The 27,147-nt window shown below is 44.0% G+C and overlaps 3 protein-coding genes across 7 annotated transcripts in view; 1 reads left to right on the top strand and 2 right to left on the bottom strand.

Moving 5' to 3' along the window:
- Positions 1–5,941, top strand: part of sptb (spectrin, beta, erythrocytic) — a 29,983-nt gene extending 24,042 nt beyond the window's left edge. For all 3 annotated transcript variants that reach the window (XM_086127329.1, XM_086127330.1, XM_086127327.1), the window contains 5 exons: positions 53–113; positions 2,304–2,551; positions 3,545–3,718; positions 3,812–3,854; positions 4,544–5,941. In XM_086127329.1, the coding sequence (XP_085983455.1) occupies positions 53–113; positions 2,304–2,551; positions 3,545–3,718; positions 3,812–3,854; positions 4,544–4,741 (724 nt within the window). In that variant the 3' untranslated portion in view covers positions 4,742–5,941. The remainder of the gene's footprint in view (positions 1–52; positions 114–2,303; positions 2,552–3,544; positions 3,719–3,811; positions 3,855–4,543) is intronic.
- Positions 5,942–10,307: 4,366 nt separating this feature from the next.
- On the bottom strand, positions 10,308–17,273 carry snap23.1 (synaptosome associated protein 23.1). 3 transcript variants are annotated; one of them, XM_086127461.1, is made up of 9 exons: positions 16,944–17,112; positions 15,826–15,873; positions 13,989–14,103; positions 12,744–12,785; positions 12,566–12,614; positions 12,295–12,412; positions 12,038–12,214; positions 11,733–11,877; positions 10,308–11,061 (listed from the first exon to the last, which is right to left on the bottom strand). In XM_086127461.1, the coding sequence occupies exons 3-9, from the start codon at positions 14,043–14,045 to the stop codon at positions 10,999–11,001; spliced, it is 651 nt and encodes a 216-aa protein (XP_085983587.1). In that variant the 5' UTR covers positions 14,046–14,103; positions 15,826–15,873; positions 16,944–17,112; the 3' UTR covers positions 10,308–10,998. The 3 variants fall into 3 exon arrangements, with proteins under 3 accessions (XP_085983587.1, XP_085983586.1, XP_085983584.1); XM_086127460.1 differs by lacking the exons at positions 15,826–15,873; positions 16,944–17,112 and adding an exon at positions 17,129–17,273; XM_086127458.1 differs by lacking the exon at positions 15,826–15,873 and having other exon boundaries at positions 16,944–17,079.
- A 2,033-nt stretch (positions 17,274–19,306) lies between these two features.
- The window catches only part of efna2a (ephrin-A2a), a 50,982-nt gene continuing 43,141 nt past the window's right edge, over positions 19,307–27,147 (bottom strand). Inside the window, exons 4-5 of the mRNA XM_086128005.1 lie at positions 23,108–23,173; positions 19,307–21,371 (exon numbers count right to left, since the gene is read on the bottom strand). Coding sequence (XP_085984131.1) covers positions 21,247–21,371; positions 23,108–23,173 — 191 coding nt within the window. The 3' untranslated portion in view covers positions 19,307–21,246. The remainder of the gene's footprint in view (positions 21,372–23,107; positions 23,174–27,147) is intronic.

The following is a 27,147-nucleotide window of genomic DNA, read 5'->3' as shown; positions in this document are numbered from 1 at the left end:
ACCTACTGTAAACATGCGCACCCAAGATGCTGAAAAACTTTCTTCCGAGCAGGAGAGAAGACACGGGCTTTGCCGAGTCTTCGCAACTCTTCACAGTGGAGGAAGAGACTCTGGTGAGTCAGTGTGTGCATCATTTCGACACTTTTCATCAAACAAATGTCAGACAAAGGAAACCCAAGTCAAGCTCAAATGCTATTTTTATTAAGTGTGAAACAATGCGAGTCAAATGTAGGCATAGTGTGATGGTCTGGGGCTGCTTTGTTAGTTCAGGACCTTGACGATTCAGAATTCTGCTTTCTAGCAGAAATTCTTTGAGAATTTCCGGTCATCAATTTTGTGACCTTAAATTGAAGCGCATTTGGGTTTTGGAATAGATTCAAACCACGCCAGCAAAAGTCAAAACTTTTGAATGCCTTCCAAAATGAAGGTTTTTGAGTGGCCTAGTCAAAGTCAGAACTGAGAACTTGTGCTGGAAAAGCCTCCGGTCTTGTTCAATTAAGCCACAGAGACGTGCAAAACGCATTTGCCCGTTCATGGAAAACACTCAATTTCAGTTGTTGCTGCTGAGGCTTTTGGCTCAAGTACGTTTTCATATGACCTGTTTGCTTGAATCACTATTTTAAAAAGAGCATTTTATGTGTTCTTGGGTAATCTTTGCCTGAGATTTACGTTGAAATGATGATCTTAAACATTAAAATGGGGTAACTACCCAAGGAGAAGGGAGGATTGGCGGTACCGAATTTTAAGGATTACTACCGTGCAGCACAACTCAGAGCAGTAGCATGTTGGTGTAACGGAGAGTATAGAGCAAAATGGAAAGAAATTGAAGTGAGGGCTGAGGGATACCTGACTCAAACACTGTTGGGGGACAGAAGGTTATTTCGGGTAAAGGAGGGCTTGATAGATCAAATAACAAAATTCACTTTGAATATGTGGTTCACCATAGTAAAAGAAAATAAATTAGAAAAGGAGGTGAAAATCCTAAGGTGGCTATCACATGATGAGGACTTTCAACCAGGGAAAGATTATGGTTTCAAAAGATGGGAAAGAAAAGGTATCACAGCGATGAGTACGATGATAGAGAAGGGGGAGATGCCGACCTTCCAAAAAATGAAAGAAATGTTTGATCTAGAAAGGAGCGACCTCTTCAGGTATCTATAAGTTAGAGACTACTATACAAAAGAAATAAAAATGGGTACGACAACTGAAAGACATGATGTAATACAGATAATGATGGATGCATATAACGGGGGCAAGAGTAACGTGATTTCGTCCCTTTACAAAGGGCTCCTGTTGAACAAGGGGAATTCGACTCTGTATGTAAAAGAGAAATGGGAAAAAGAACTCCAAACCGAGATAACGGAAGAAGAATGGTTAAATATGTGCAGGATTCAACAATCAACAACCGCTTCGAGACGTTGGCGGGAGTTTGGTTGGAAAAATATCATGAGATTTTTTATAACTCCAGAGATGACCGGGAAATACAAACAAGGGCAGAGTGAGTGCTGGCGGTTATGTGGACAGGACAGATCTGTAGATCATGCACACACATTTTGGAAATGTCGAAGGCTGAAAGGTTATTGGGAAGGGGTTTGGAGAGAACTGAAGAAGATACTCGGTTATGAAATACCAAAGACCGGCTTAGTGATGTATCTGGGCGATATAAATCAAGGAAATGTACTGACGAGTGACGAGTACTTGGTAAAAGTGTTGCTGGGTGCCAGCGAGAAAGCCATAACAAGAACATGGTTTAAAACTGACCCTTCAACAAAGAACCTATGGCTGGAAATAGTGGGAGAAATATTTGAGTTGGAAAGATTCACATACATATTAAGGGTCCAAGTAGGGAAGTTTAAAACGAGATGGGAAAAATGGGAGGAGTACAAAAACAAATGAAAGAGGGAATGACACCACAAATAGGGAGAGGTCACTATAGATTACGGATATAAATCCAATAAAAGGGACACTTGTCACTGTTGATCACAATATTCTGCTATTTTTATTTGTAGGTGTGTTGTTTTTTTTTTCTTTTTCTTTTTTTCCCCAAATATGTTTGTACGTCATTTGCTGTTTCCTATGTTAAAGGGCCGTCACAGCCATGTATGGACGTTGTTGTGGAAACTAAACACGGGTGGAAATGTACGACGTCCTCTGTATTCATATGTTCAGATTTGTATGGTCCTATGTGTGGTTGAAATAATAAAGATGCTAGTTACAAAAAAAAATGGGGTAACTGCAAATTAAGAATTTGAGAAGGGCGCAAATAGTTTTCATGCCAGTGTATAAAATCGTATCTCCTCCAGTCCGGAGTGGCCGAGCCCAGTTCGGGCATCCCCGAGGGGACGGCGGCTGACGCCACGGTGCCCGTGGAATCCGAAATGAGAGAGAGTGGCTCTCTGGAGCTTGAGGCATCCATCTCGGCGCTGGCTGACGAACCGGAGCGGGCGGCCACCTTGCCCATCGAGGCGCTCCGGGCCCAGACGGTGCTGCTGGAGGGAATTCTGGGGCGCAAGCAGGACGTGGGAGGCTCGAGGAAGAAGGCCTCCAGTAGGTGAGACGAGCCACTTTGGTTGTAGGACCATTCGCGAGACTCGTAGGTTGTGCCACATGACAACAGTGCTGACATGACTTTAGTACGGGTGGAAAAAGATTTCATGTTGTCGACCGGAATGCGATTTATGCGTTACTGATGAGAATTCCGGCTCTTTTTAGAGAGCCGGGTCTTTTGGTTCGGCTCACTAAAAAGAGCCGGCTATTTCGACTCCCAAATGGCTCCTCAGTTTTTTTGTTGCTTAAATTAATTTACTCCCAAAAATAATGTAAAATTATGTGTACAGTATATCAAATATTATTTATATGGCTTATTTAATATTCTTCTGAACATACTCATCATGGAGTTCAACATGGAGTGCTACAAAAAATTAATTACAAAGTAGAAAAACAAAGACCCATCTCAAAACAAGTTTTAACTATTTACAGTAAAACAACATAAGTAAGCTTCTCACTAAGATTACCACACAACAAATTATGAATTAAAATTTGATATTGGATATTTTAACGTTGCACACTCCACACGCCGCCTTTGAACTATCAATTAAGTTGAAATGAGTCCAAATTTCGTGCATTTCCTATCCATTTTCTCACCTTTCCACTTTCCACCGTGTTGTTTTTTTTCTCTGTGGCGCTATCGAGCTCTCTCTAGTCTCCCTGTCTCTCCTGTTCGTGTGCTGCTTACAGTGTGCTGCTGTTGTGTGTCTCTAACTCCTCCCCCTTCTCTTCACTGCAGTGTGTGTGTGTATGTGTGTATGTGTGTGTGTGTGTGTGTGTGTGTGTGTGTGTGTGTGTGTAAAACCCTCCCCTCCCTCTTCTACCACGGATCTTGACCAATCACGTGCGGCTTTAACCGAAGGAGGGAAAAAAAAACAGGAGAAAAAAAAAGTCGGCTCCTATTAGGAGCGGCTCCCTATTAGGAGCCGACTCCCGTCGTTCACTTCAAAGAGCCGGTTCGTTCGCGAACGACACATCACTATTATGCGTGCTGTAGATCGTGGAACAACTTATACTGCGTTCTGAGGCCCGGTCAGCTGTCAGCCTACAAGGATGCCAAAAGCTTTGGCCAGGGCGCCACCTTTCACGGCGAGGACCCGCTGCCCCTGGCCAATGCCAGCTGGGAGCTGCTGGCCAACTATAAGAAGAGGAAGCACGTAGGCAAACTACGGTGAGGCGCACGGCGTCTCGTCTCTTGTCGATGACCGAAAGCCATTTCCGTGCAGGTCAACTTATCTTTTTTTTTTCCTCTCCTCTTTCTCAGTCTTGAAGATGGCAGCGAATATTTGTTCCAGTGTAAAGACGAGGTGAGTTGATTTTGGAGAAAAATCAAAAAAAATTAAAAACAAACGGGAATGCCTTTTTTTGACAGGAAAAACAGTTAAACAATTTAGCAATTTTGTTGTCAATGTTTTTTTTTGCGGGGGGGGGGGAGTACAGTGGTACCTCTACTTAAAAAATGAATGTGTTCTGCAAGAAATTTGTTAACTAGAAGATTTTGAAAGTAGAACCGCGTTTTCCATGGAAATGCCCTAATCCGTTCCAAGACCCCCCAAAATTCTGACAAAAATGTTTCATAAAGCATAAAAATGCAAAACCACTGTACCCTGGACCAATTTTAATTACATTTTCTTCATGGAAGCCTTTTTTCCCCTATAATCTTTTTTAATCCCATCTTTTCACAGTCCTTATACTGATTTATTTTGAGATTTTTTTTTCAATTGTTAATAGTCAAGGAGGGTCTGAAATTGGCTGGCATGGAATTTTAGTAGACAAAGCTGTATTTATACCAAGTTGTAATTTTGAGGGAATTTTTTTTTTAGAAAATGTCTGATGTGGATATTTGATGAGAATTTTTTCAAATGTTTTTCCATTTTTTCAGGAAGTTTACAACAAAACCTTTTGACGAAATCATATTTACTTTACCATTGTGAATCAAACACCCCCTGGCAAGTGTGTAAGCTAACCACCCTTTTTGGAACATTGGACCTTTCAGGAGGAGCTGCAGCGTTGGAGCCAAGCGATGGCGAGGGCCCTTCAATCGCCTGCGGAGGAAGAAGAGGCGGCAGCGGAGGGGCCCTCAGGGGCCAAAAGACAGAGTCTGCCTCCGGCCTCCTCCTCCTCTACCTCACCTGGCCCCTCTGCCAAGAAAGACAAAGAGAAAAAGTTCAGCCGCTTTGCAAAGAAGAAGTGAGAGGCCTTCGGGTTGGTGGGCGTCGCCATGGCAACCTGGGACGCCACAAACGCGCCCAATCGGCCAGGAGCACCATTGAGAATTGTTTTATATATATATAACAACATTGGTTCTGTGACTTGTATTTAAGCCAACACAGTTTAACAAAGGTCACCAATTTTTTTTTTTTAATGAAGGCACAGTAAAGCTCTTTTCACACTTAACCAAAGAATTATTTGTATTTTTGTTCAGCCGCATGTTTGGAGGTTGCCACGTATGACAAATTTTTTTTTGTTCCTCACACACACCGGTGATGAACTGTTAACGATACTGTGCACACGCAGCTCCTTTGGAAAAGCTCTGTCAATGTAGCAGCAGTCGGGCTGTGTCCATTACTTATTTCAATCGATGGTCAGGTTCTGCACTAGCTTTTAATTACCGACGCATGTGGCGCTAAGCTACAAAAGAGGGCCACACGCAAAGGAATTTGCCTTCTTGACAAATATATATTTTTTTTGCCAGAAAAAAATGACTTTGCCCCCAACATGATTTTTTTTTTCCTGAAAAGAAATTCATGCAAGGTCAAACGACAGAAGATATACTAAATTCGTATTTTGGTGAAAAACAGCTGAGTCATCATTTTTAGTTCCTCAAAAATGTTTGTTCTTGAAAAATTATTGACAGCAAATATGCTTCTGAGAAAAACATTTGTTTTTGTTTGCTATAAATTCTGACCATTATTCCCTTGAAATAACGGAGTACCTTTGCTTAAAAAAAAGAAAAATAACCGATAAAATTGTAATATTAAATTATAAAATAAAAGGATGACCTGAAAGTCAATGTTAGGAGAATAGTAAAATACTTTCTGGGAAAAAAAACCTTTTAATTAATTGAAAATGAACCCCCCCCCCCCCAAAAAAAAAACCTTGAATGTTTTTGTTGTGGAAAATAGGAGCACAAGATTAATTTAAAAAGAAAAGAAGTCAAAATTTTAAAAGTATCACTTTTCATGTGGAGAAAAAAAACACTTTTAAGGGGGAAAAAATCTTGAAAGGTGGTCATTTTTTTCTGGTAAGACTGTTGCTTTTAAGTCTATCGGGAGTTTTGACATTCCCGAAAATTTCAACTTTATTCTTGATTATTTTTCGTGTAACATGAAACTTTTCTGGCAAAGTTGTTAATTTTCACAACAATAAACCTCGTCATATTCCGAATTCTGAATTTGTGTGTGGCTCAAGTATCACAACCCCTCATTGGATTTATTCATCAACTGCTACTGTGACGCCAACCACGACTCCCTTTTTTTTTTTTGTTGTCATTTTTGTTTTCAGTCACAAAAAAATTGCTGTTCACGTGGGAATGTTTTTTGGGGGGGGGGAGGGTGATGAGTGAATCATTGCTAAACACCAATCAAGATCATTGACTCTGCCTTTTTTACTCTTGTGTGCCAACAAGAAAAAGCTGAGTGTGAACCCCCCCAAACCCCCCAGACTTTCAAAACGACTGACTTTTGAAGGACATCGGCTGTGTGTTTTTGCAAGGTTTGCATGTCTGTGGCGCAAATTTAAAAAGACTGAGCAGATGACATTCATACTTGGAATAGCTTTATTACTGAGTACAAACAAAGGGGTTCCCACTCTTCCACTTGTTTTTTATTTATAGACCTTTGAAGGACTTTTGGGGCTAATTTATCCACTTTTTAAGGACTTTTTCTCCATTCAGCAGGGGATTCACGGTGGATTTAATGAACGGAAAGCCACATCTCAATGAGTTGGTGTTCAAATCATTGCTGCCAAAGGAAGGGCACAAATGTATTTTTAGGGGCAATCAGCTAACCATTTATTTGACAAAAAAACGACCATGTATAGTAAGGCATTTTTAGCCGAAAAAAACGACGATGTATAGTAAGGCGTTTTTAGCCCGAAAAAACGACCATGTATAGTAAGGCGTTTTTAGCCCGAAAAAAACGACCATGTATAGTAAGGCGTTTTTAGCCCGAAAAAAACGACCATGTATAGTAAGGCGTTTATAGCCGAAAAAAACGACCATGTATAGTAAGGCGTTTTTAGCCCAAAAAACGACCATGTATAGTAAGGCGTTTTTTGCCGAAAAAAACGACCATGTATAGTAAGGCATTTTTAGCCCGAAAAAAACGACCATGTATAGTAAGGCGTTTTGAGCTGATAAAAACGACCATGTATAGTAAGGCGTTTATAGCCGAAAAAAACGACCATGTATAGTAAGGCGTTTTTAGCCCAAAAAACGACCATGTATAGTAAGGCGTTTTTTGCCGAAAAAAAACATGTATAGTAAGGCACTTTCTGCCCGCAAAAAACGACCATGTATATTAAGGCGTTTTTAGCCCGAAAAAACGACCATGTATAGTAAGGCGTTTTGAGCTGATAAAAACGACCATGTAGTAAGGCATTTTCTGCCCGCAAAAAACGACCATGTATATTAAGGCGTTTTCTGCCTGAAAAAAAACGACCATGTATAGTAGCCCGAAAAAATGACCATGTATAGAAAGGCGTTTTCTGCCTGAAAAAAAACGACCATGTATAGTAAGGCGTTTTTTGCCGAAAAAAACGACCATGTATAGTAAGGCGTTTTTAGCCGAAAAAAAACGACCATGAATGGTAAGGCGTTTTCTGCCCGAAAAAAACGACCATGTATAGTAAGGCGTTTTTTTGCCAAAAAAAACGACCATGTATAGTAAGGCGTTTTTAGCCGAAAAAAACGACCATGTATAGTAAGTGTTTTTTGCCGAAAAAAACGACCATGTTTAGTAAGGCGTTTTTTGCCGAAAAAAATTACCATGTATAGTAAGGCATTTTTTGCCGAAAAAAACGACCATGTAGTAAGGCATTTTCTGCCCGCAAAAAACGACCATGTATAGTAAGGCGTTTTTAGCCCGAAAAAACGACCATATATTGTAAGGCGTTTTTAGCCCGAAAAAAACGACCATGTATAGTAAGGTGTTTTGAGCTGATAAAAACGACCATGTATAGTAAGGCGTTTTTAGCCGAATAAAACGACCATGTATAGTAAGGCGTTTTTAGCCAAAAAAACGACCATGTATAGTAAGGCGTTTTTTGCCGAAAAAAACGACCATGTATAGTAAGGCATTTTCTGCCCGCAAAAAACGACCATGTATATTAAGGCGTTTTTAGCCCAAAAAAACGACCATGTATAGTAAGGCGTTTTTAGGCCGAAAAAACGACCATGTATAGTAAGGCGTTTTTAGCCCGAAAAAAACGACCATGTATAGTAAGGCGTTTATAGCCGAAAAAAACGACCATGTATAGTAAGGCGTTTTTAGCCCAAAAAACGACCATGTATAGTAAGGCGTTTTTTGCCGAAAAAAACGACCATGTATAGTAAGGCATTTTTAGCCCGAAAAAAACGACCATGTATAGTAAGGCGTTTTGAGCTGATAAAAACGACCATGTATAGTAAGGCGTTTATAGCCGAAAAAAACGACCATGTATAGTAAGGCGTTTTTAGCCCAAAAAACGACCATGTATAGTAAGGCGTTTTTTGCCGAAAAAAAACATGTATAGTAAGGCACTTTCTGCCCGCAAAAAACGACCATGTATATTAAGGCGTTTTTAGCCCGAAAAAACGACCATGTATAGTAAGGCGTTTTGAGCTGATAAAAACGACCATGTAGTAAGGCATTTTCTGCCCGCAAAAAACGACCATGTATATTAAGGCGTTTTCTGCCTGAAAAAAAACGACCATGTATAGTAGCCCGAAAAAATGACCATGTATAGAAAGGCGTTTTCTGCCTGAAAAAAAACGACCATGTATAGTAAGGCGTTTACTATATCCTATGTCGTTTTTTCGGCCTAAAAATGCCTTACTATACTATGTTGTTTTTTTCGAGCTAAAAACGCCTTACTATATATGTACTATGTCGTTTTTTCGGCCTAAAAACGCCTTACTATACATGGTCATTTTTTTCGAGCTAAAAAGGCCTTACTATACTATGTCGTTTTTTTCGGCTTAAAAACGCCTTACTATACTATGTCGTTTTTTTCGGGCTAAAAACGGCTTACTATATATACTATGTCGTTTTTTCGGCCTAAAAACGCCTTACTATACTATGTCGTTTTTTTCGGGCTAAAAACGGCTTACTATATATACTATGTCGTTTTTTCGGCCTAAAAACGCCTTACTATACTATGACGTTTTTTTCGGGCTAAAAACCCCTTACTATACTATGTCGTTTTTTTTCGGCTTTTTCCGGGCTAAAAACGCCTTACTATACGATGTCGTTTTTTTTCGGCTTAAAAACGCCTTACTATATACTATGTCGTTTTTTTCGGCCTAAAAACGCCTTACTATACATGGTCATTTTTTTCGAGCTAAAAAGGCCTTACTATACTATGTCGTTTTTTCGGGCTAAAAACGCCTTACTATACTGTCGTTTTTTTCGGCCTAAAAACGCCTTACTATACTATGTCGTTTTTTCCGCCTAAAAACGCCTTACTATACATGGTCGTTTTTTTCGGGCTAAAAACGGCTTACTATACTATGTCGTTTTTTCGAGCTAAAAACGCCTTATTATACTATGTCGTTTTTTCGGGCTAAAAACGCCTTACTATACTATGTCGTTTTTTCGGCCTAAAAACGCCTTACTATACTACGTCTTTTTTTTCGTGCAAAAACGCCTTACTCTACTATGTTGTTTTTTCGGCTTAAAAACGCCTTACTATACACTATGTGTTTTTTTCCGGGCTAAAAACACATTATACGATGTCGTTTTTTTCGGCCTAAAAAAACCTTACTATACTATGTCGTGGGCGGCCCGGTAGTCCAGTGGTTAGCACGTCGGCTTCACAGTTTGGAGGTACCGGGTTCGATTCCAGCTCCGGCCTCCCTGTGTGGAGTTTGCATGTTCTCCCCGGGCCTGCGTGGGTTTTCTCCGGGTGCTCCGGTTTCCTCCCACATTCCAAAAACATGCATAGCAGGCTGATTGGACGCTCTAAATTGTCCCTAGGTGTGAGTGTGGGCGTGGATGGTTGTTCGTCTCTGTGTGCCCTGCGATTGGCTGGCAACTGATTCAGGGTGTCCCCCGCCTACTGCCCGGAGGCGGCTGGGATAGGCTCCAGCACCCCCCGCGACCCTAGTGAGGATCAAGCGGTTCGGAAAATGGATGGATGGATACTATGTCGTTTTTTTCGTGCAAAAACGCCTTACTATACCATTTCGTTTTTTTCGTGCAAAAACGCCTTACTATACCATTTCGTTTTTTTCGGCCTAAAAACGCCTACTACTATGTTGTTTTTCTCGGACTGAAAACGCCTTACTATACATGGTCGTTTTTTTTTCGGCTAAATACGCCTTACTATACATGGTCGTTTTTTTTTCGGCTAAATACGCCTTACTATACATGGTCGTTTTTTTCGGCTAAAAACGCCTTCCTTTACATGGTCGTTTTTTCCCGGCAAAAAACGCCTTCCTATACATGGTCGTTTTTTTCGGGCAGAAAACGCCTTACTATAACTATACGTGGTCGTTTTTTTTCGGCTAATGTTGTGCTGCTGAGCGAACATATTTAAAAAGACTGAGCAGATGACATTCATACTTGGAATAATAGCTTTATTACAGAGTACAAACAATTCAACAAAGAGGCTTTTGTTTTTTTAATGTTGTGCTGCTGAGCGAACATATTTACACCGATCACCAGACCTGAATGCTAGCATGCTAATCGCTAACAAGGATATTTACATGACAATCCACTTGTCCACTTGCCGATCCCTCGGACACCGGGCCACGTATCGGGGACATGGCAGGGAGGAAGCACATTTTGAATTTTAAATAGGTTTAAAAAGGGGACCGGGGAGGTGATTTCATTCACAGCTCTGCTTGAAGGAATAATTAAATAGATGCATGGTTTGAAATTAGACATACAATAACCATTGATGGGGGAATAGAACCAGTCCACTGGTGGAAGCCATGTCGAGAGCGGCACCGACAAAACAATGCGTTCCCCAATAGGTTTTTGCTGCCGAGAGGCGGCCATTTTTAAAAGCGGTTGGAAGTTTTTGAGGGATCCTGCATACATTAACCATTTGGCGCTCTGCATAGTGAGCTTGTGTTCTTGCGTGACAGTCCTGTGTGTGTGTCGAAAGCTATTTTTTAAATTGATTTTTTGTTATAAAAAAAAAAGTCCTTTCACTAGTCCTCTCTATATTCTACACAAGTCTATTGTGTGTTCTTGCGTGGCTGTGCTGGTGTATGCGTGTGTGGGGATGGAGAGAGCGGCTGGCTTCTTAGTTGATGAGCTTGGTGGCTCTCTGGTTTGCGTCGTCAATGCGTACTTTGTTCATGTCCGCCTGGATGCAAAAAAAAAAAAAAAAAGTGAGCAGCAATTAAAACACAATGACACATTTGGAAATTTGTCTTTTTTGTGGAGTGAAGAAATATGACTCTCAAAGTTATAATGCTATGAAAAAAAAAGTCACCACAAGAGAAAGTAATTTTTGGGAGACTTGGGAGGGGAGCTGTCATCATGCATGAATAAAGTCAAAATTGTCAAGGAGAAGGAAAAAAAAAATCGGAATCATTCGGTAATGTTTTTTTTTTAGAAATGAATTGGAATCCTGCAAGAATTGTCATAATCTTACAAAAATAAAGTTGTAATGTCACACAAGACATAATTAGATGACAGTCATATTTTGGGGGAGAAACCAAAGTGGTGGTCATGATCAGGAAAAATGTTTGAACCCAAATAGAACAGTAAAAAACAAAACAAGAATTTTAAGGGAATAGTGGTGATATTTTTCTACATTAACATTTATTTTAATACTTCTTCAAAGCTGCTAATTTTTTTCGGTTTGCACTCTGTTCTAAATGATTAAAACAAATGCACTACACGCATGCAAACAATGTTGCTTGCACAGGATGCATGAAGTATCTAAATATACTGTATAATATATATATATTTTTTTAATGATCTAACGGTCGGGGGATTGGATATTTGGTCAGATACGGGAACCCATGTTACCTTGTCGGTGATCCGGTCGATCTGTTTGTTCTGCTTGTCGAGTTCGGTGCCCATGTCCGCCGCCATCGATTTCAGGTTGCCGATGAGGCCGCCGACAGCGTTCAGGTTGTCCTCCATCTCGTCTTCGCGGGCGTCATTGGTTATCCTGAAACGTTGACAAGTGTCCCAGTAAGAAGCGCCGTTCCAGAGACCGAAATGTTTGAATGGCTCAACTTTATCCGGCTTGTAATCCCCAATTAAAAAAAAAAAACAATCTATGACACGAAGAATCCATCGAGGAAAGGGCCCAAAGGTGGAACGCTCGCCTCTTGATGTACGGCCCAGACGGCGGCGGCGCGTTGACTTGGCCGGCTTGACCGTTCCGAACGCCCGCGGGTTGTTTCGACACCACTTTGGAACCGTCGCCGTTGCTTTCGCTGTCGAGTCCGCTTCCGATTCCCCACGTGCGCTTGTACCGGGAGTCGTTCTCGATGGATGAAACTCTGGGGGGGAGGGCGACTTTGACTTTTTGCGACTGCGCAGGGGTCACGGCATCGTGACGGGCAGAGGCGCGTTTTGGGACCTGTTGCACGGACAGACGCAAAGTCCGCAGCACTTGTCGAGGTCGGTCAGGTTCTTCTCGGCCAGCCGCATGTCCTGGTTGATCTGGTCCATGCCGTCTTCCACGCGATTAAGCTGCTCTGAAACATCAGCGCGGCGTTCGCCGCCATTACACACCGTGGCCGACATTTTGATTGAAACAAAAGAAAGTCTTCCACCAAACAACATCAAATAGACTGATTGACTTTTCGGAGGACAGTGGACCCCCCCCCGGGCAAATGGCGCACACACACCTCCTTGCTGGTCCAAGACCACCATGGTTTTAATGCCAGTTTCTTTGCTCTGCAAACAGCAAAGAGCAGGGCGTCATTAACCGGGTGAGGATGCAATGCAAGAATGTTTGTCAGCTCCCTTCTGGTTGTTCAGTCACGGGATCGCCGAACGATGACGAGGGCGGTCGTCGGGTCTCACCTCCTCGGCCATTTGCAGCATCCGCCGCGTGCTTTCCAGAGACTACAAAAACAAAATGGAGAACGGCCGATACATGTTATCTTGGATTCTGAATTTCCATTCCTATTCACGAAGGCACCACCATCACCCCCCCCCCCCCCCGCCTACTTGTCAGGTGACAAACGCGCGAGGAATGGAAAACACGACGCAGGCAATGACTTGGGAAGGCGGCTGCTGCAGGTGTGCGACATTCTCGCGTTTCTATTTTTAGCAAACAATTGACCAAGACAATAAGACTGAAGTCAAGGAAAAGATCTCTTTGAGGGTGTCGATCAAAACGAGGCATCTTCATCTATGCTTCAAAAAAAAAAAAACAATAACAAAATAAGATCTCGTTCACCTTTTAGCAGAGCTGCCCAAGTCACTTTTTGAATGTTTTCAGACAAGGAAAAAACAAACAAACAAGAAAACATAGATCCAAACATTTCAACAAAGAAGAGTCTAGTTGCCTTGATTTAACCTTTGTTGATGACCATGACCCGCGATCACCGAGAATAGCAAGAACATTGGCATTTTGATTGATAAGCGACCCCGGCCGGGCACGTGCAAAATACTCATATGATCTCTCAATGCACATCATTTGATAGTTAACTCGTTTCTGACCTCCACTGAGCAGAAGGCGACAGGGATGTCAGCCGAGCGGGCGAAGGCAGAAGGAAGGAAGAGACAGAAAAACATGACGTCATCGAGCGCCCACGCGTTCAAGCAGGAGAAGCGGCACAAGTCGGTCATCAAGTAGCAGCCGTTCAAAGTTGACAGACTAGCGTAAGCGCATTGCATAAAACACCAAGATTGAACAGTGACAAGCTTTGAGATTTCAAAAAAAAAAAAAAAATCAGCATGAAATACTGCAACGGTATGCCCATGATTACGAGGTTACGACAAAAGCCAGAACTCCGTTTGCGCATATTAATAGTCCCGACCAATTGGGAGCCGCACGCACCTCTCACTAGTTTTAATTGGCATCAAAACCACACCCATTTTTTTTTTCTCAAATCGTTCCCCGGTCATCACAATAAAGCGCCATTTTTTTTTCCTGGCGTGCAAATTGTTGAATCAACAAAATGTCTCGACGCTGTTGACAAAAGGCGGCGCCAGCCAGCTGAGCAGGATGCTTTGTAAATATTCTCCAGGCGTCAGCGAGACGCCGATTTGCAATGGGCTCGTTCCGGTTCGGGCGACGCCTTGCTCACGCGCTGGCGTTACCTCGTCCGTCACTTGGTTGGCCCGGGCGGCGATCTGCTCCACCGTCATGTCGTCCATGTTGCCGCTGTCCAGTTTGGACGCTCCTCCCGTGGTACTGAGCTCGATAGTCTGCGGCCTGCGAGAGAGCGCCACGAGTTATTCGGTGGAGAAAACCCATCAAAATGGCTCCCTCATGAAGCATTAAGGCTTGGGGAATGATTTCGGCATGATCAATCGCCACAGGATGGGAGGAGTGGCTTTGAAAAGATCTACGGAAGGTGAGAGCGTGGGCGTATTCGGTACGGCGATCCCGCGTGAGCGGCAAGTGCGAAAGCAGTGTCGTGGTGAGAGCAAGGAGGAAGGTCAACGTTCGCGCAAAGTTCACGCACAGTTCATGTGTCAGTGCAGTGTTTCTCTTGCAATCAACGTCTTATTTTGCGCTCAAAGTGCCCTTTTGGCGTGGTTTCGTGGGAAAGCATGCTTGAGATGTTTGAGGCTTCGCAAATGAAAAAATAAATAAATCAATCAATCAATAAAAATAGCATCAAAGTGAACGTTCTGCATTTCACTTTGAAGCTCTTTTTCCTCAGATTGTTCCTCGGAAAAGAGAATTTTCAAGAAACTTACCGATGTTCAACTGTTTTCTCAAGAATGGCAAAAGGTAGAAATTTACATTTTTTAAATTTTATTTTATTTTTTTTAAGTTGCATGCTTATTTTGGCACAGAACTCAATTTTCTGTTGGCCTTCAAAAATTAGTCCAAAATGGCTGCCATCGGCTCTCCAATTTGAGGAAAATGGCAGATTTTTGAGTCCCAAAAATATATATCGTGATTTTATTTTTTTTTTTTTTTGCCGACAAGCAGCCATTGTCAGATGCGGAGCGCCGTCACGAGTCTGAACATTGACACCTGCCAACAGAAATTGGAATGGATCGGTTATGAGTACAAAGAGCAACGCAGAGAGTCACAAGATGGAGTTTGTCGAGTCAACATCCGACATCTTTAGGACTAGAAAGTCAGTCTTTTAGCCACTTTTTCGACCTGTAAAAGTCAACATCTGACCACAATCGGAGGCAAACATGGGAATGAAGGCGACACCTCTGGGTCAAGCCATTCCACAACACTTTTACCACTTGACTGAGGCTGCAGCTATCAAATCATTTTGAGAATCAAATCCTCGACCGATGACAACGCGCACGTGGCGAGCAGGCACCGTCTTGTGCGCTTCGGGTTTGCCATCCCGGAGTTCTGCGGCTTTGAAAAGCGCGAGTTGTGAACGTTCTGCGGGTTGAGTGGCTCGTGTGAGCTGGAGCCATCGCTAGTTCGTGCACTCGAGGGGCTTAGCAAGCATTTGTTTTCTTATTGTTAGTTTTATTAAAGTAATTTGGTTTTCGGCTCATGTGTACACGTGCCCGCTTTAATGTTGAGGTTACGACAAGGCACCTTTTCATGTTTGGATTTTCAACTCTCGGGATCCGGAGGTAGTTAATGGTCCATCCTCGGTGATCTCCTTTGCTTCTTTCTTTTATGGCTGCGAGTCAACGTTTGACAGGCCTTGTGAGATTTTACTGCATCACGGCGGTTTAGCGCAACGAAAACGCAATCCAGGCCGATTGTGACAGTTGAACGCCGTTTGCGGGCATCGAAAAGTCATCGAGACGGCATCAGCAAGCCCCGACTTGCTCTCCTCCGAGGACGTTGCCGTGCGTTCAAAGTCACTGTGAATGTAGCGTCGCCCCCCCCCACCCCACACCTTCCTTCAAGCGGTGCAACGGTTGCCGCATTTTGGCACACAAACGGCAAAAACTCGACAAAGCCATCGGGGGAGCGAGGAAACCGTGGAGGAATTCTGCTTACTGGAAACCCGTCGCCCGCTTCCTTGGAGTCAAAGCTGCAGCGATGGCACTTTGAACGGGAAACGGCAAAAAGGAAGAGGGAGCATCAGCTTGTCGGGATGACTTTAGAGTCTATTAATTTTTTTAAACATGCTCCCTTTCTAACAAATGAAAGCTAAATTGACCAAAAAAAACAATTTAGTAGAGTTAAAAAAAACAATAATTTACTGGCACTAAAGAAAGCATGGTGGCCGACTGGTTAATGCATCGCATTTTTTTAAAATTTAAAACATTTCATGGTATTATTTCTGCTGAAGTCGAAACTTTGGTTTGATATCAGTAGAAAAAAAAATACAAAGCAAAACATTTTGAATCGCGCAATCGTCAAAGCAAAACAAAACCTATTTATGAAGGGGGGGGGGGGGGGTTATTTTTAGGCCATATTGCCGAGCCTAAATATTGATAATATACTGCATCCATATAGATGTGAGAAATTTTGGGATACTTGCGGGAGGGGCAAGTTTTTTTTTTGTTTTGTTTTCTTAAACAATTAAAGGCCAGCATTTGCGCATAAACATCCACGCATTCAATTGGCCCACATGCCTCTCTAACCAACAAGGCTTTTCGAAAAGGCCAATGTGGACGTGCCGACTCGAGTTCTGGTTTTTCTACCCAAACCTGTTCCACCAGATCTTGGTGCACTACACAATGACGTCTATGCTTTTTCCTCACGATGACGCTTTAACACAGACCACCGAAGAAAAGTCTTCTTTTTCCTCCGGAGTCATTGATGGGAAATAATTCAGGGAGGGCGAGGGGGCTTTAAAATCGTAACTTGAAAGATTAACAACTAACAAATATGTAATACTAATATAATTCATATTTAGGGGATGAGAGAAAACAAGATACAATTGTACTTTTTTTTAATTAAAACGCGCAATAAAAATCTCCACCGGTACTAATCGAAGCATTTAGTGATATCACGAGAAAAAAAATCTAACTTGAGAAACAGGTGACGTTAGCATGACTAGCATGCGCGAAAGTGATCAAATAAAGACAACGACATTAAAGATCGGCCGGTGAAACCCGAACAACCAAGTATGAGGAAAGACTGTTTTAAAATGAGTAAAAGTCACTTACATTGTGCTGAAAAAGTGGCCGTCGACGACCGGCAGGATCCGAGCAAAGTGGCCCCCACGGAGCCGACCAGGAGCTAGTCGGCTAAAGCTAGTTCCGCTTTCCCCCTGACGCCGCCACCCAAACAAACAACGCCGACGGCTGGGGCGAGAGACCGATAAAGTCGTCCGAGGGCGGTCGGTACTTACCTTCAAACCCTCCCCGCGTCGAGGTTTTCGAGCCGGCAACTCCTCCTTGAGTCGAGTATGTGAACTCGTCAGAAACTTCGGGATTCCTTCACTTGGCCTCGCTTCTCTTCTTCCTTCTCGATCACGAGCACGTACGCGCTGACGGGCGACGTGCGCGCGAGTGGCTAACGGTCGGTGCCTTCAGGGACCATCGGATCCCAGTGTTTAACGTGTAGCCCCAGTTTAGCCGCGACAGCATTTGACTTAACATTAGTTATAAATTACTTTCTCGGGCCCTTATGTAACAGTCAAGTCTGCTTTTAGCCCCGGGAGAGAAGAAGAAAAGCTGGAGCCGTTCCTGCAAAAGTGTCCCTAATGTTCAACTTTGTGAATACATCTATTTCAGTATTGCTGTGTGCTTCCGTACAGAAGAAGGAAGGCGTAACAAATTAAGGAAGACTGGAAGGTAGACGGCAAAGAGAAAAAAAACGTGTCCGCAAGGGATTCGAGCTTTTTTTTTTTTTTTTTACGTCAAAACGTTTTAATCGTAGAATGGCCCGGGTATTTGAACGCCGCACACTTTAGCTGTCATCTGTATCCGGAGAGAAGAAAAGAAGCGTTGCTGTGTCCCCCCACACGAGTGCAGCATTTACCCTTCACCTACATTTCCTTCAGACCCCTGTGAGTCAATGTGTATTTCCAGTGGATGTTTTTTGTTCTTCTTCTTGTTTTTTTTATCAGCTCTTCTTGCGTTGAATAAACCTGGCTATTTTATTGATTTATTTTATATTTTATCTTGTGAGACAAACTGACCCAGGAAAAAGCGCTACAAATGAAATCATAGAAAAAATAGTGACTTATTACTAAACCATGTTATGTGAGACATAACCCACCAAATATTTAGTACTGTTTGGAATCCATCCATCCATTTTCTAAACTGCTTATCCTCACGAGGGTCACGGGCGTGCTGGAGCCTCAACTGGTTTGCCAACCAATCGCAGGGCCAGTCCCCGGTGAAAACCCACGCAGGCACGGGAAGAGCACGCAAACGCCACATGGGAAGGCCGAGCCCAAATTTGAACCCTGGACCTCTTTACTGTGAGGCGGACATGCTAATCAGTCGTCCATCATGCCCCCCATGGTTATTCTGGAGATGTGACTTAATAACGAGATGTAACAATGTTTATGGAGATCGTATCACCGCACAGCAAATGACACGAATGTATGTTTTGCACTGTTCTATCCATTCAGTGTCAAAAGGTGGCCAGCTCTGCCCTGCCATGTATCTTTTATAGCATCTACATAGCATGCATTATTCAGCAACAACACATGGCCCCATCTGGGCCCATGCGTGTGTGTGCTCTTGCTCAACTTTTTTCCTGACGTTTTATCATTTCACGCCAGATCCGACAGCGCAGCAAAGAATTCCCTCTAAGGTATACAATGTATGCATGTGTGGAACAGTGAGTGCAGATGGCACGCTCAAGATCGAGCTCTTTCATCACGCTCTTGCTCATTAACAAGGGCGGAAGTGCTGCCCTAATTCCATAATTCCGTAAAAAAAAAAAAAAAGTTTGTGAAAGAAGAAGAGGAAGAAGGGATTAGCCTGTTGTCTGGAAACAAGAGCGATGAAACAAACGGGAGTAAAAATGAAAAAAAAAAACTGAAGATGCGTTGCCATCTGTATTTCATGGCGCTCCTTCCTTGGCTGGCGCCCAAACTGCCGTCTTCCAGGCCAAAATTCCCCTCCTGCCAATTGTTGTTCCACATGCAAAGCCAATTAAAAAGGAGGTGGGGGCTAAAATAATGAAATGATGAATTGGACAGCGAAAGGCAGCGTGTTTACCTTCTGCGTGATCACAATAAATAATGAGTTTCCACTATCATTTGCTCATTGGTAGGCCCACTTTCTGTTGTAACGCAGCCAACTTTGTCCCTCACCTGGGAGGGAAAAAAAACAAAGCCAAACATCTGATCATCACGGCACATTTTGATTGACATGAATGTGAGGCACTGCAACATGTCACCGTGCTTTCTTTCTTTTTTTTTTTTTTTTCTTCCCATTTGTGCCGATTAAACATTGGCTGGCAACCGGTTCAGGGTGTTCCCACCAACCACGAAAATGAGCGTCGGATCATGAACCGGAGAAGAATAGCAGGACGGCATCGGTAGAAGAAAAGAAGACACGTCTTTTTTTTCTTTTGTTTGTTTGTTTGTTTTAATCTTCCACAGGCTACACTCACTCTCGCCCACTCATCACTGCATCCCACGCAGGAGGTTTTAACAGTGATTTTTTTTTTTTAAATGCTACAAAAATAAGAGGAAACCGAGAAGGAAGTGCTTCCCCTTGTTTGTGTGTGTGTGTTGTGTTGTGTATATGTGCATGCCTTGTATTGTGTGCTTTTCAACATATGATCCGCAACTCACAAGAATTTAGCGGGAAATTACAATGGGTGGGGGCGGGGGGTGTGATGTTATGGCTGGACTATTATTCTCGCGAGCTCCAGTGAAATGGCGCCTTGTCTTGGAACACAGTCCACTCAAGTGGCCGACATGAACTCGAGAATTTCAGAAAAATGTTCAAACAAGATCCATAAAATTCCCATGTAAAAAAAAAAAAGAGCCGATTTTAGATCAAATTAAAAAAAAATTACCCTGTACTTTTTGTTTAAAATGCCACGAAATTCTTGCGAGGGCAGACAGGCTGACGTGTATCTCTGCATGTATGCGTGTCTTCACAGTGCTTTACTCTGATATGTTCACTTCCCAGCAACAAAATTTGCACTTTCTTCCACGCATCTTTTGACATGAAACTCAGTCCATCCTGCATGTGGGTGTGTGCGTGCGTGTGTGTGTGGCGCTACCGCACTCGTCACAATCCACGCGCTTTCCTTTTCGACTGGTTTTAAAGAGCCAAGACCAGTTCGAATAAGCAAGCGTCCGTTTGCGGTGCGGTCGAGTCTCTTGGATGGTTGCCGGTTGATTTCATCCAGTGGGTCCATCCGATTTGCCATTCCGAACTCAAATCACCACGAGACTGCGTGAAGAGAGAGACTCCTCCTGTCAGCTGTCTGAAAAAAGTCCTGGGAGACCGAGAGTGGCAGCAGGGTGCTTCTGGTGCCCCCCCCCCAATGAAAAAATAGATCATCAATACAAACAAGGTTGTTCTGAGGGTTTCACAGTGGTCATGCAACTCGAGTGGCGCCACCTCTTACCCTTCGCCACCTCTTCATCAAACCCCACCTCCCAGTCCCGAGAACCCGTTCCCCAGAAACCGCAACCCAGAACCCGCCGCTCACTGGTCTGAGAGAAGTGACCACAGTCGTACCGATACACAAACACAAAGAGGTGGGTGACCGGTGGTACATTCATACAGGAGTAAAGTCATGGTTCCAGAAGTCACCCGAACCTGTTGGACTAAGACAAGTGCAGACTTGGCCTGTGTCGAGAGCAGGCGGTGATAAATGCTTTAGTTTAGAAACAACAAACGAGACGAGAACAACATCCCACCTGAAAATGTACACCTCGCCAGACCCACCCGCTAAGCCTCCCAAACAGGCTGTGGTTAAAGTTGTCATGGTGTGCGCGCGCGTGATCCCGATCGGTTAAGTCGACGGCGAGAATTTGATTAGGTTGTAAAAAAAAAAATGAAACAAAATGCAGGCTTGGCTACTTGCGCTTCAGGCTTTGGGAGTACAAAAACCGTTTTGTGCATCCGGGCCGAGCTTCTGGATGGATGACAAGTTTGATCATATCCACGGCGACCTCTACCTCATCGCTGGCCAAGAGTCTATCGTCACATCCAAAGAAGATCCTGATGCAAGTGAAAGGACATTTCCCAGAGTGCAAACATATCCAGTCCACCCCTGCAGACTTGCCAGGCCTGGTAAGGTTGTCCGTGGTTGGGCCATGGAGGGCGGGCGGGGGGGTGGTGGGGGTTGGGCAGGGGCGTGGCAGTGGCTGGTGGTCGCATTGAAGATAAGTGGGGGTGCGAGGGAAGGTGGATGGGGCGGGTCAAAGGGGCTTCCCTGAGGGAGGTGGTGGAGTTTCGAGGGACAGCCAGCTCAGTCCAGCCCGGCCCACCCCGGCATCCCAGGGCGAGGAGCTCCAGGAAGACGGTTGGGGGCGGGGTCAGGGGGTCACAGCCAGAAGAAGAGACCGAGCAGGAGCCAGGCTGGAGCCGCTACTCGGCCCACAGTGTCTGGCCTCCAGCTCCGACCGCCGTCCGTCAGGAAGGGCTCCGGAGAATCGTATCCCGAGCCATCTGAAACACAGACGAGACGCGACAAAACATCCCATCTGACAAAAGAGTGAAAGACACAGAGAAAACTTGGACTGGACCGATTTCCGATCTGGCTCGCTTACGTTGAAAAGCTAGCCGTTCGCAGCTGATCAGCCAACATCAGTCTAACACTGCCCGTCGGCGAGCCAGACCTTTCTCTGCATCTTCTTGAGAAGTTTACCACCCTGCTCGCTCGGGCGTCAACTCCGCGATTAGCCTTTCGGGCCGCTACCTGAATCTTCTATTACGCTGCAGTATGCCGTCAGGCCGGCTGGCTATCAGCTGATAACTAATGCTTGCTAACATGACCGCTTTGGAGGAGCAAGACGTTCGGGTGGCATCTTAGGGCGTCTCAGAAAGAGCAAAAAAAAAAATGCCGATAGGTGCAAATAATTGTGTGCTTCCGCCAATTGTTTGAGTCGGGTTTAACAGGAAAAAAAAATGGAGGCCATTCATCCATTGTATTGATGATTGACTTTTGATTGTGCGAGCATGTCACTTTGTGCGTACTGGAGCTGATGCAGCTTTCGCCATACGTCCTACCTGTGCCGGCTCGGGAGTTAAAGCAGTTCCAAACCGAACCGAATCGCTCGGGGAAACGCGAGGAGCCAAAAGGGAGAGCACAACTTGCAACTCTTTGCCTGCAACTGGAGAGGCAAAGCGCAGCAAGAAGACGACAGAGGTGGGAGGAAGCGACGGCAGCGGAGCTCTGCGGGGGGGTTTAACCAACCTAATTACAGTTTAATCACAGAGACTCGCCGAATCTGGAGCAGAGCGCCGACACACACACACACACACACACACACACACACACGCACACACGCACGCACACACGCACGCACACACAACCCACTTGTAAATTCACCGTGTCAGTTCTTCACACACGAGAAGGGTTGCAATGACGGACAGATTTCATTCCAGAATAAAAGCAACGGAAGTGATGTTGTTTCAGTAATTTGGGAGGAAGGGTAACCATCCAAAGCTCGGAAAGCTGGCTCATGTGCCCCCCCCCCCATCTTTCCTCCCCCTAACATCTTCAAAGTGCGTCACCATCAAGGGAGACAAGTTACTAGGAACGTTCGATGCTGCTTTTCGAGCTCCCCTTCACATCTGCCTCACTGGTAGACCTTCAAAATAAGAGTTGCATAACAGCTTCCTGCCATCTGACCTACATTCACCGCATTGCTCTATCGGGTTATTATTTTTTTTCCACCAGCGTCCGTAATAGAAGACAAGACGGGAGACACGTTGGGGTGGTGGGGGCGGGGGGTCTGCAATGAATTACAGTTCGATTGCGCTTTTGCTTACTGTTATAATTGCATCGAGAAATTCAAGTTCAGCACCCAGCATGGCGCCTCAATGTACAGTTTCAGCTCTGACTCTCCTGTCCCTAAAAGTCCAACTATTTAATGGATTTGCAGGACCGGAAGGTGTCAATTATTCTCCTTTCCCCCCCCCCCCCCCCCCCGTCCTTTTTTTTGGTGTGTAAAGAATTGCATGGTGGACGACACCAAACACTCTCCTGGGGCTAAATACAGCCCATGGGCCATAGGTTGCCTGCCCCTGTGCGAAAGCTTGGTCTGGCTTTTCTGCAAATTGGAGCTCAGCCTTTGAGCCGTGCCATTCAATCAGACCTCTCACGCCCCTTTAATTTCTCGCTGATAGCCAATCTGGGCTCGTGTGCATGTGCGCGGGTGTGAGTGCGTATCTTGACTTACCAGGAGGTCTGACATACACCTTCAGCTTTAGACACGCTCGGCCCACGTGGTTGGGATGAGGAGATGCTGCAAAGAGATTGGAAAGTGTGATTACTGAAAGAATCCTCAAAATGATGGGCAATTTGGATGCCATGCTCTGCACGCGGAAATTACCATAGACCCCCAACCCCCCCAAAAAATGTGAGGGACCTGGGATTGATCCAAAATGGCTACTTCATACCAAAACGCCCAACTTCCTGTTCAATTACGCGAGTGAGTGCTTGAGACTTTTTTGTGCGAACTTTAGAATGGGTTGGCAAAAAAGTCTGACAATTTAGTGTCACCCATCTGTCAAGGATACCTGCTTCCAGTCAGGCCTAACTTTGGGAGAATTCAGCAGTAGAATTTCACCAAGAACAAGCAGTGGATTTTATAATAATAATAATAATAATAATACATTTTATTTATAAGCGCCTTTCAAGACACCCAAGGACACTTTACAATAACAAAAAACACAAAACAATACGGGTTGAGCAGTGGCAGCCAAAACGCGCCAGTGTTCACTCAACCCGGAAGTCAGAAAGAAACCACAAGGGAGGGAGAGGGGGAGAAAAAAAAACCCACGCTTGAATTACCCTCATTTTGAGGATAATTTGAGTGAGGCAAAAAACTCCTGCACAAGCATATGACAGTTACAACAGGTCACAAGACATAAACAATGTCAATCTCCCCACGGCCTTTCCCCTGGATGGAAATACGCATGGAGTCTAGGGCCCCCACCACCACCCCCCTCCTTCTCGGCCATGGACTGATAAGCCGGGACTGTCTTCATGATGAGCAGACCTCGACGAAGCAGCTATGACCTGTACACACATACACATACACAACTGGACAACCACACGTGCATACACATCCTTGTTATCACCGTCTTCATCGCTCCGATTCTTTTTCCCCCGTGACGTGGTTCGATAATGCGGAGCGCAACGGTGACCGTGCAGCTGGTCATTTCGGGCGCGTCGCGGTTACCCTACCCCCCCTTCCCATTCACCCCCCCCCTCCTCCTCTTATACACGTTATGTCTTGTGACTTGTTGTAACTGTCTAATGCTTATTCGTGTGCTAGGGTCTTTTTTATCCTGGACTTAAATTATCCTCGGAAGAGGATAGTTCGAGCGTGTTTTTTTTTCCCTCTCCCTACCCAGCGTTTTTCCTTTCTGAATTCTGATTGTAATTTCCCCATTGCGGGACAAATAAAGGATATCTTAATCTTAATCTTAATGAAGACGGTGAAACAAGGGAATGTATGAGGGAGGGGGTGAGGGTGGGGGACTAGCTTCCGTGGATACTTTCATCAGGGGAAGGTCGAGATAGCAGATGTTGTTTTGGTAGCAGGCTGCCCAAGAATTTAAGACAGCCTTGAGTCCGTGGCTTATGTCTCTTTAGTGGCGTCGATCAGCCAAATCCGTGATTTCAGTCAATATTTGAGCACGGATTCCAGTTTCTCCAAGTTCTTGACCATCTTGCAGAGACGCTCCAAAACCGCAACAGTTTGTGGTTGAGCACAGTCTGAGTCCGAGTGTTGGACATCCGCGTTATGCCATCCTTAGACCGGCAGCCTCTTCACTTCCAATAGAGCCGCTCCCGTCGGTTGAATTTTGCGATAGATCAGGAAACTGCCAACAAGTTTTGTCCAACATGGCTGCTTCGAATTAATATGGCTGACTTCCTGTTCAAATTTTGGGGTGGGTTCTTGAGAGTTTTTCATGAGTCTTGATCTGATAGACATGGCCACCAAATTGGCTGACTTCCTGTTAATTTTGAGGAATGGGTGGGGGTAATTTTTCTCCTCATCTAAAGGTGATTCAGCCATTATTTTTTTTGCCCACATTGAAAACAACATTACTGTCAATTCCCCCCATAAATGACTGATGACATAAGCAAGCTCAACGATTCTACCATTTGACACATCGCCTCATTAAGTTCCACCATACATCAAGAGTCAATCAGCACTCAGCCATTTGTCTTCATTGGACGCTCGCGCAGTCATTAGTCAAGACTTTAATGATGACGCTCACGAAGATTAAACACGCCGACGCATTCACACGAATTCCGCTCGGTCCCCGTCTCTGCGATCCACCTGAAGCGACTCCGTCGGAGAATAAAGATGGAAAATCTTTGCAAATCCGAGCCCTTATTTCACATCTTTGGCGCCGAAGCGGCCGAATGCCTCTAAACTGGCACAACCGTCTGCCACACACTGTGGCATTTTCATCGCAGAGACAGAAAATAACGGAAACGCAGCGGTGAAATCAAAGCATTCAAGTTAAGCACGCTTAGTGAGTGGCAACGTAAAATGTCTGCCGACGGATTCACTTCTCGCTAGCGGCAGTCTTAATTCATGATCAAAGTCAATGGGCGGAGCTGAAATACTTTGTGTTTTTGTTCTTCTACACTAAATAGTATACCACCATCTAGTGGTTGGCAGCGCAATTACACTCCAAATAAATGCAAGGCAAAATAGAGCTATAAACTGAAAAAAAAAAAAAAAAAAAAAGAAATCCACAAAATAGCGCAACTGTAAACCCGGAACCTGAGTTTACTGTAAATTACTACGCAAATTGTTAATTGATCAATCAGTATTTTTGATGACTAACATTCACTGAATACCTTTTATCACGACACTACTGATATCGCCTCAAGACATCGACAAATTGTACTTTGGTTGTGTTTTGCGCATTTCTTCTTGAAAGTCTTATCAGTCCCTGGCGCTGCTTCGCTTTCCCAGCACATCCACAATCGACGTGTCCTGAAAGCCCATTGAGAGTCACTCAGCCTCATCAGAGGGCAGCTGAGAGAACAGAGGTGGGGAGGGGCCTATCTAACCTGTCAACGTGTCAGCCACATGATGAACACACGCACACACGCGCGCGCACACACACACACACACATACACACTTGATCGAGGTACCTGGTCATGAATCACTGGGGAAAAAAAATCAATGTATTTTTTTTCCATCAGAACATACAACAGACACACACACACACTGAAAAATGCTGCCGTAGCACATCAATAAAGACCTGTGTTTGTGTGTGTGTGTGTGTGTGTGTGAGAGCACGCATGTCAGAGAGCAAAGTGCATGTCTGCTTGTCAAGATGATGGACACGGCCTTTCACGCACTCACAATCACTTGACAACTGATCCCGCGACTCCCCCACTACTCCTGCGCACATACTGACTTTTTTTCCCCCTTTTTTTTTTAGGAATATGCTCGAATCCCTCTGGGATGTGGTTAATACAATACCAAAGTCAGCCACTATACAACTCGAAGGGGCCCACTAGGCCAATTGGAAACAAAAGAGTGTGTGTGTGGACTGCAAGTGCATGGGGGGCATCAGGTGGTTGACTTTGCGACACATGGCGTTCATTCATTCACAAATGGGACTTTATATTTTCACATTGTTGACATTTACTTGAATTTGGTTTGATTTTAATTTGTACAATGTGTCCATATATACAGGTATATAGATTTTTTTTTTTTTTGTGAAAAATGTGGTCATTATTATTTTGCCAATTTAATCCAATTAAATATCTTCATTTGATATTTTGCTTACATTTTTTGGAGCATTTTCCAGTATTGCCATTCATTTTATTTCATGTTTCAGCATCAACAGTATTTGTCATTTTTGGACAAGTTTGATTGAATTTACATTTATTTGGCAATTTGCTTTTATTTTCCGGCTCTTGCCATCATTTTCATTTATTACGGCTCTGTCCCAATTTCCTCTAGTATTTTGTTGAATGACATGAAAATGAAATGAATAGTAAAATATTTCAAGATTAAAGTAAATCATTTACGTCTCACTTTAATTGCAATTTTTAAAATGATGATCATACACTCTTTTATATGCGTGGAGCTTATTCTTTTGTGACCGTTTCAGCATCGTGCATTATTTTCCTGAATTTATCGATACGTGAATTTAATCTTTGAGCGCGTTTTGAACGGACGATGCATTTGAATGATCAGAAGCTCAGCGGGCGTTTTTCAAGAGCCGTTTACGCGC

The sequence above is a fragment of the Hippocampus guttulatus genome, chromosome 13 (assembly GCF_054856545.1).
Source record: "Hippocampus guttulatus isolate MCC_2025c chromosome 13, RoL_Hgut_1.0, whole genome shotgun sequence".
Lineage (NCBI taxonomy): Eukaryota > Metazoa > Chordata > Actinopteri > Syngnathiformes > Syngnathidae > Hippocampus > Hippocampus guttulatus.
Note: the sequence above shows the minus strand (reverse complement) of the source record. Positions and strands in the feature narration are given on the sequence as shown.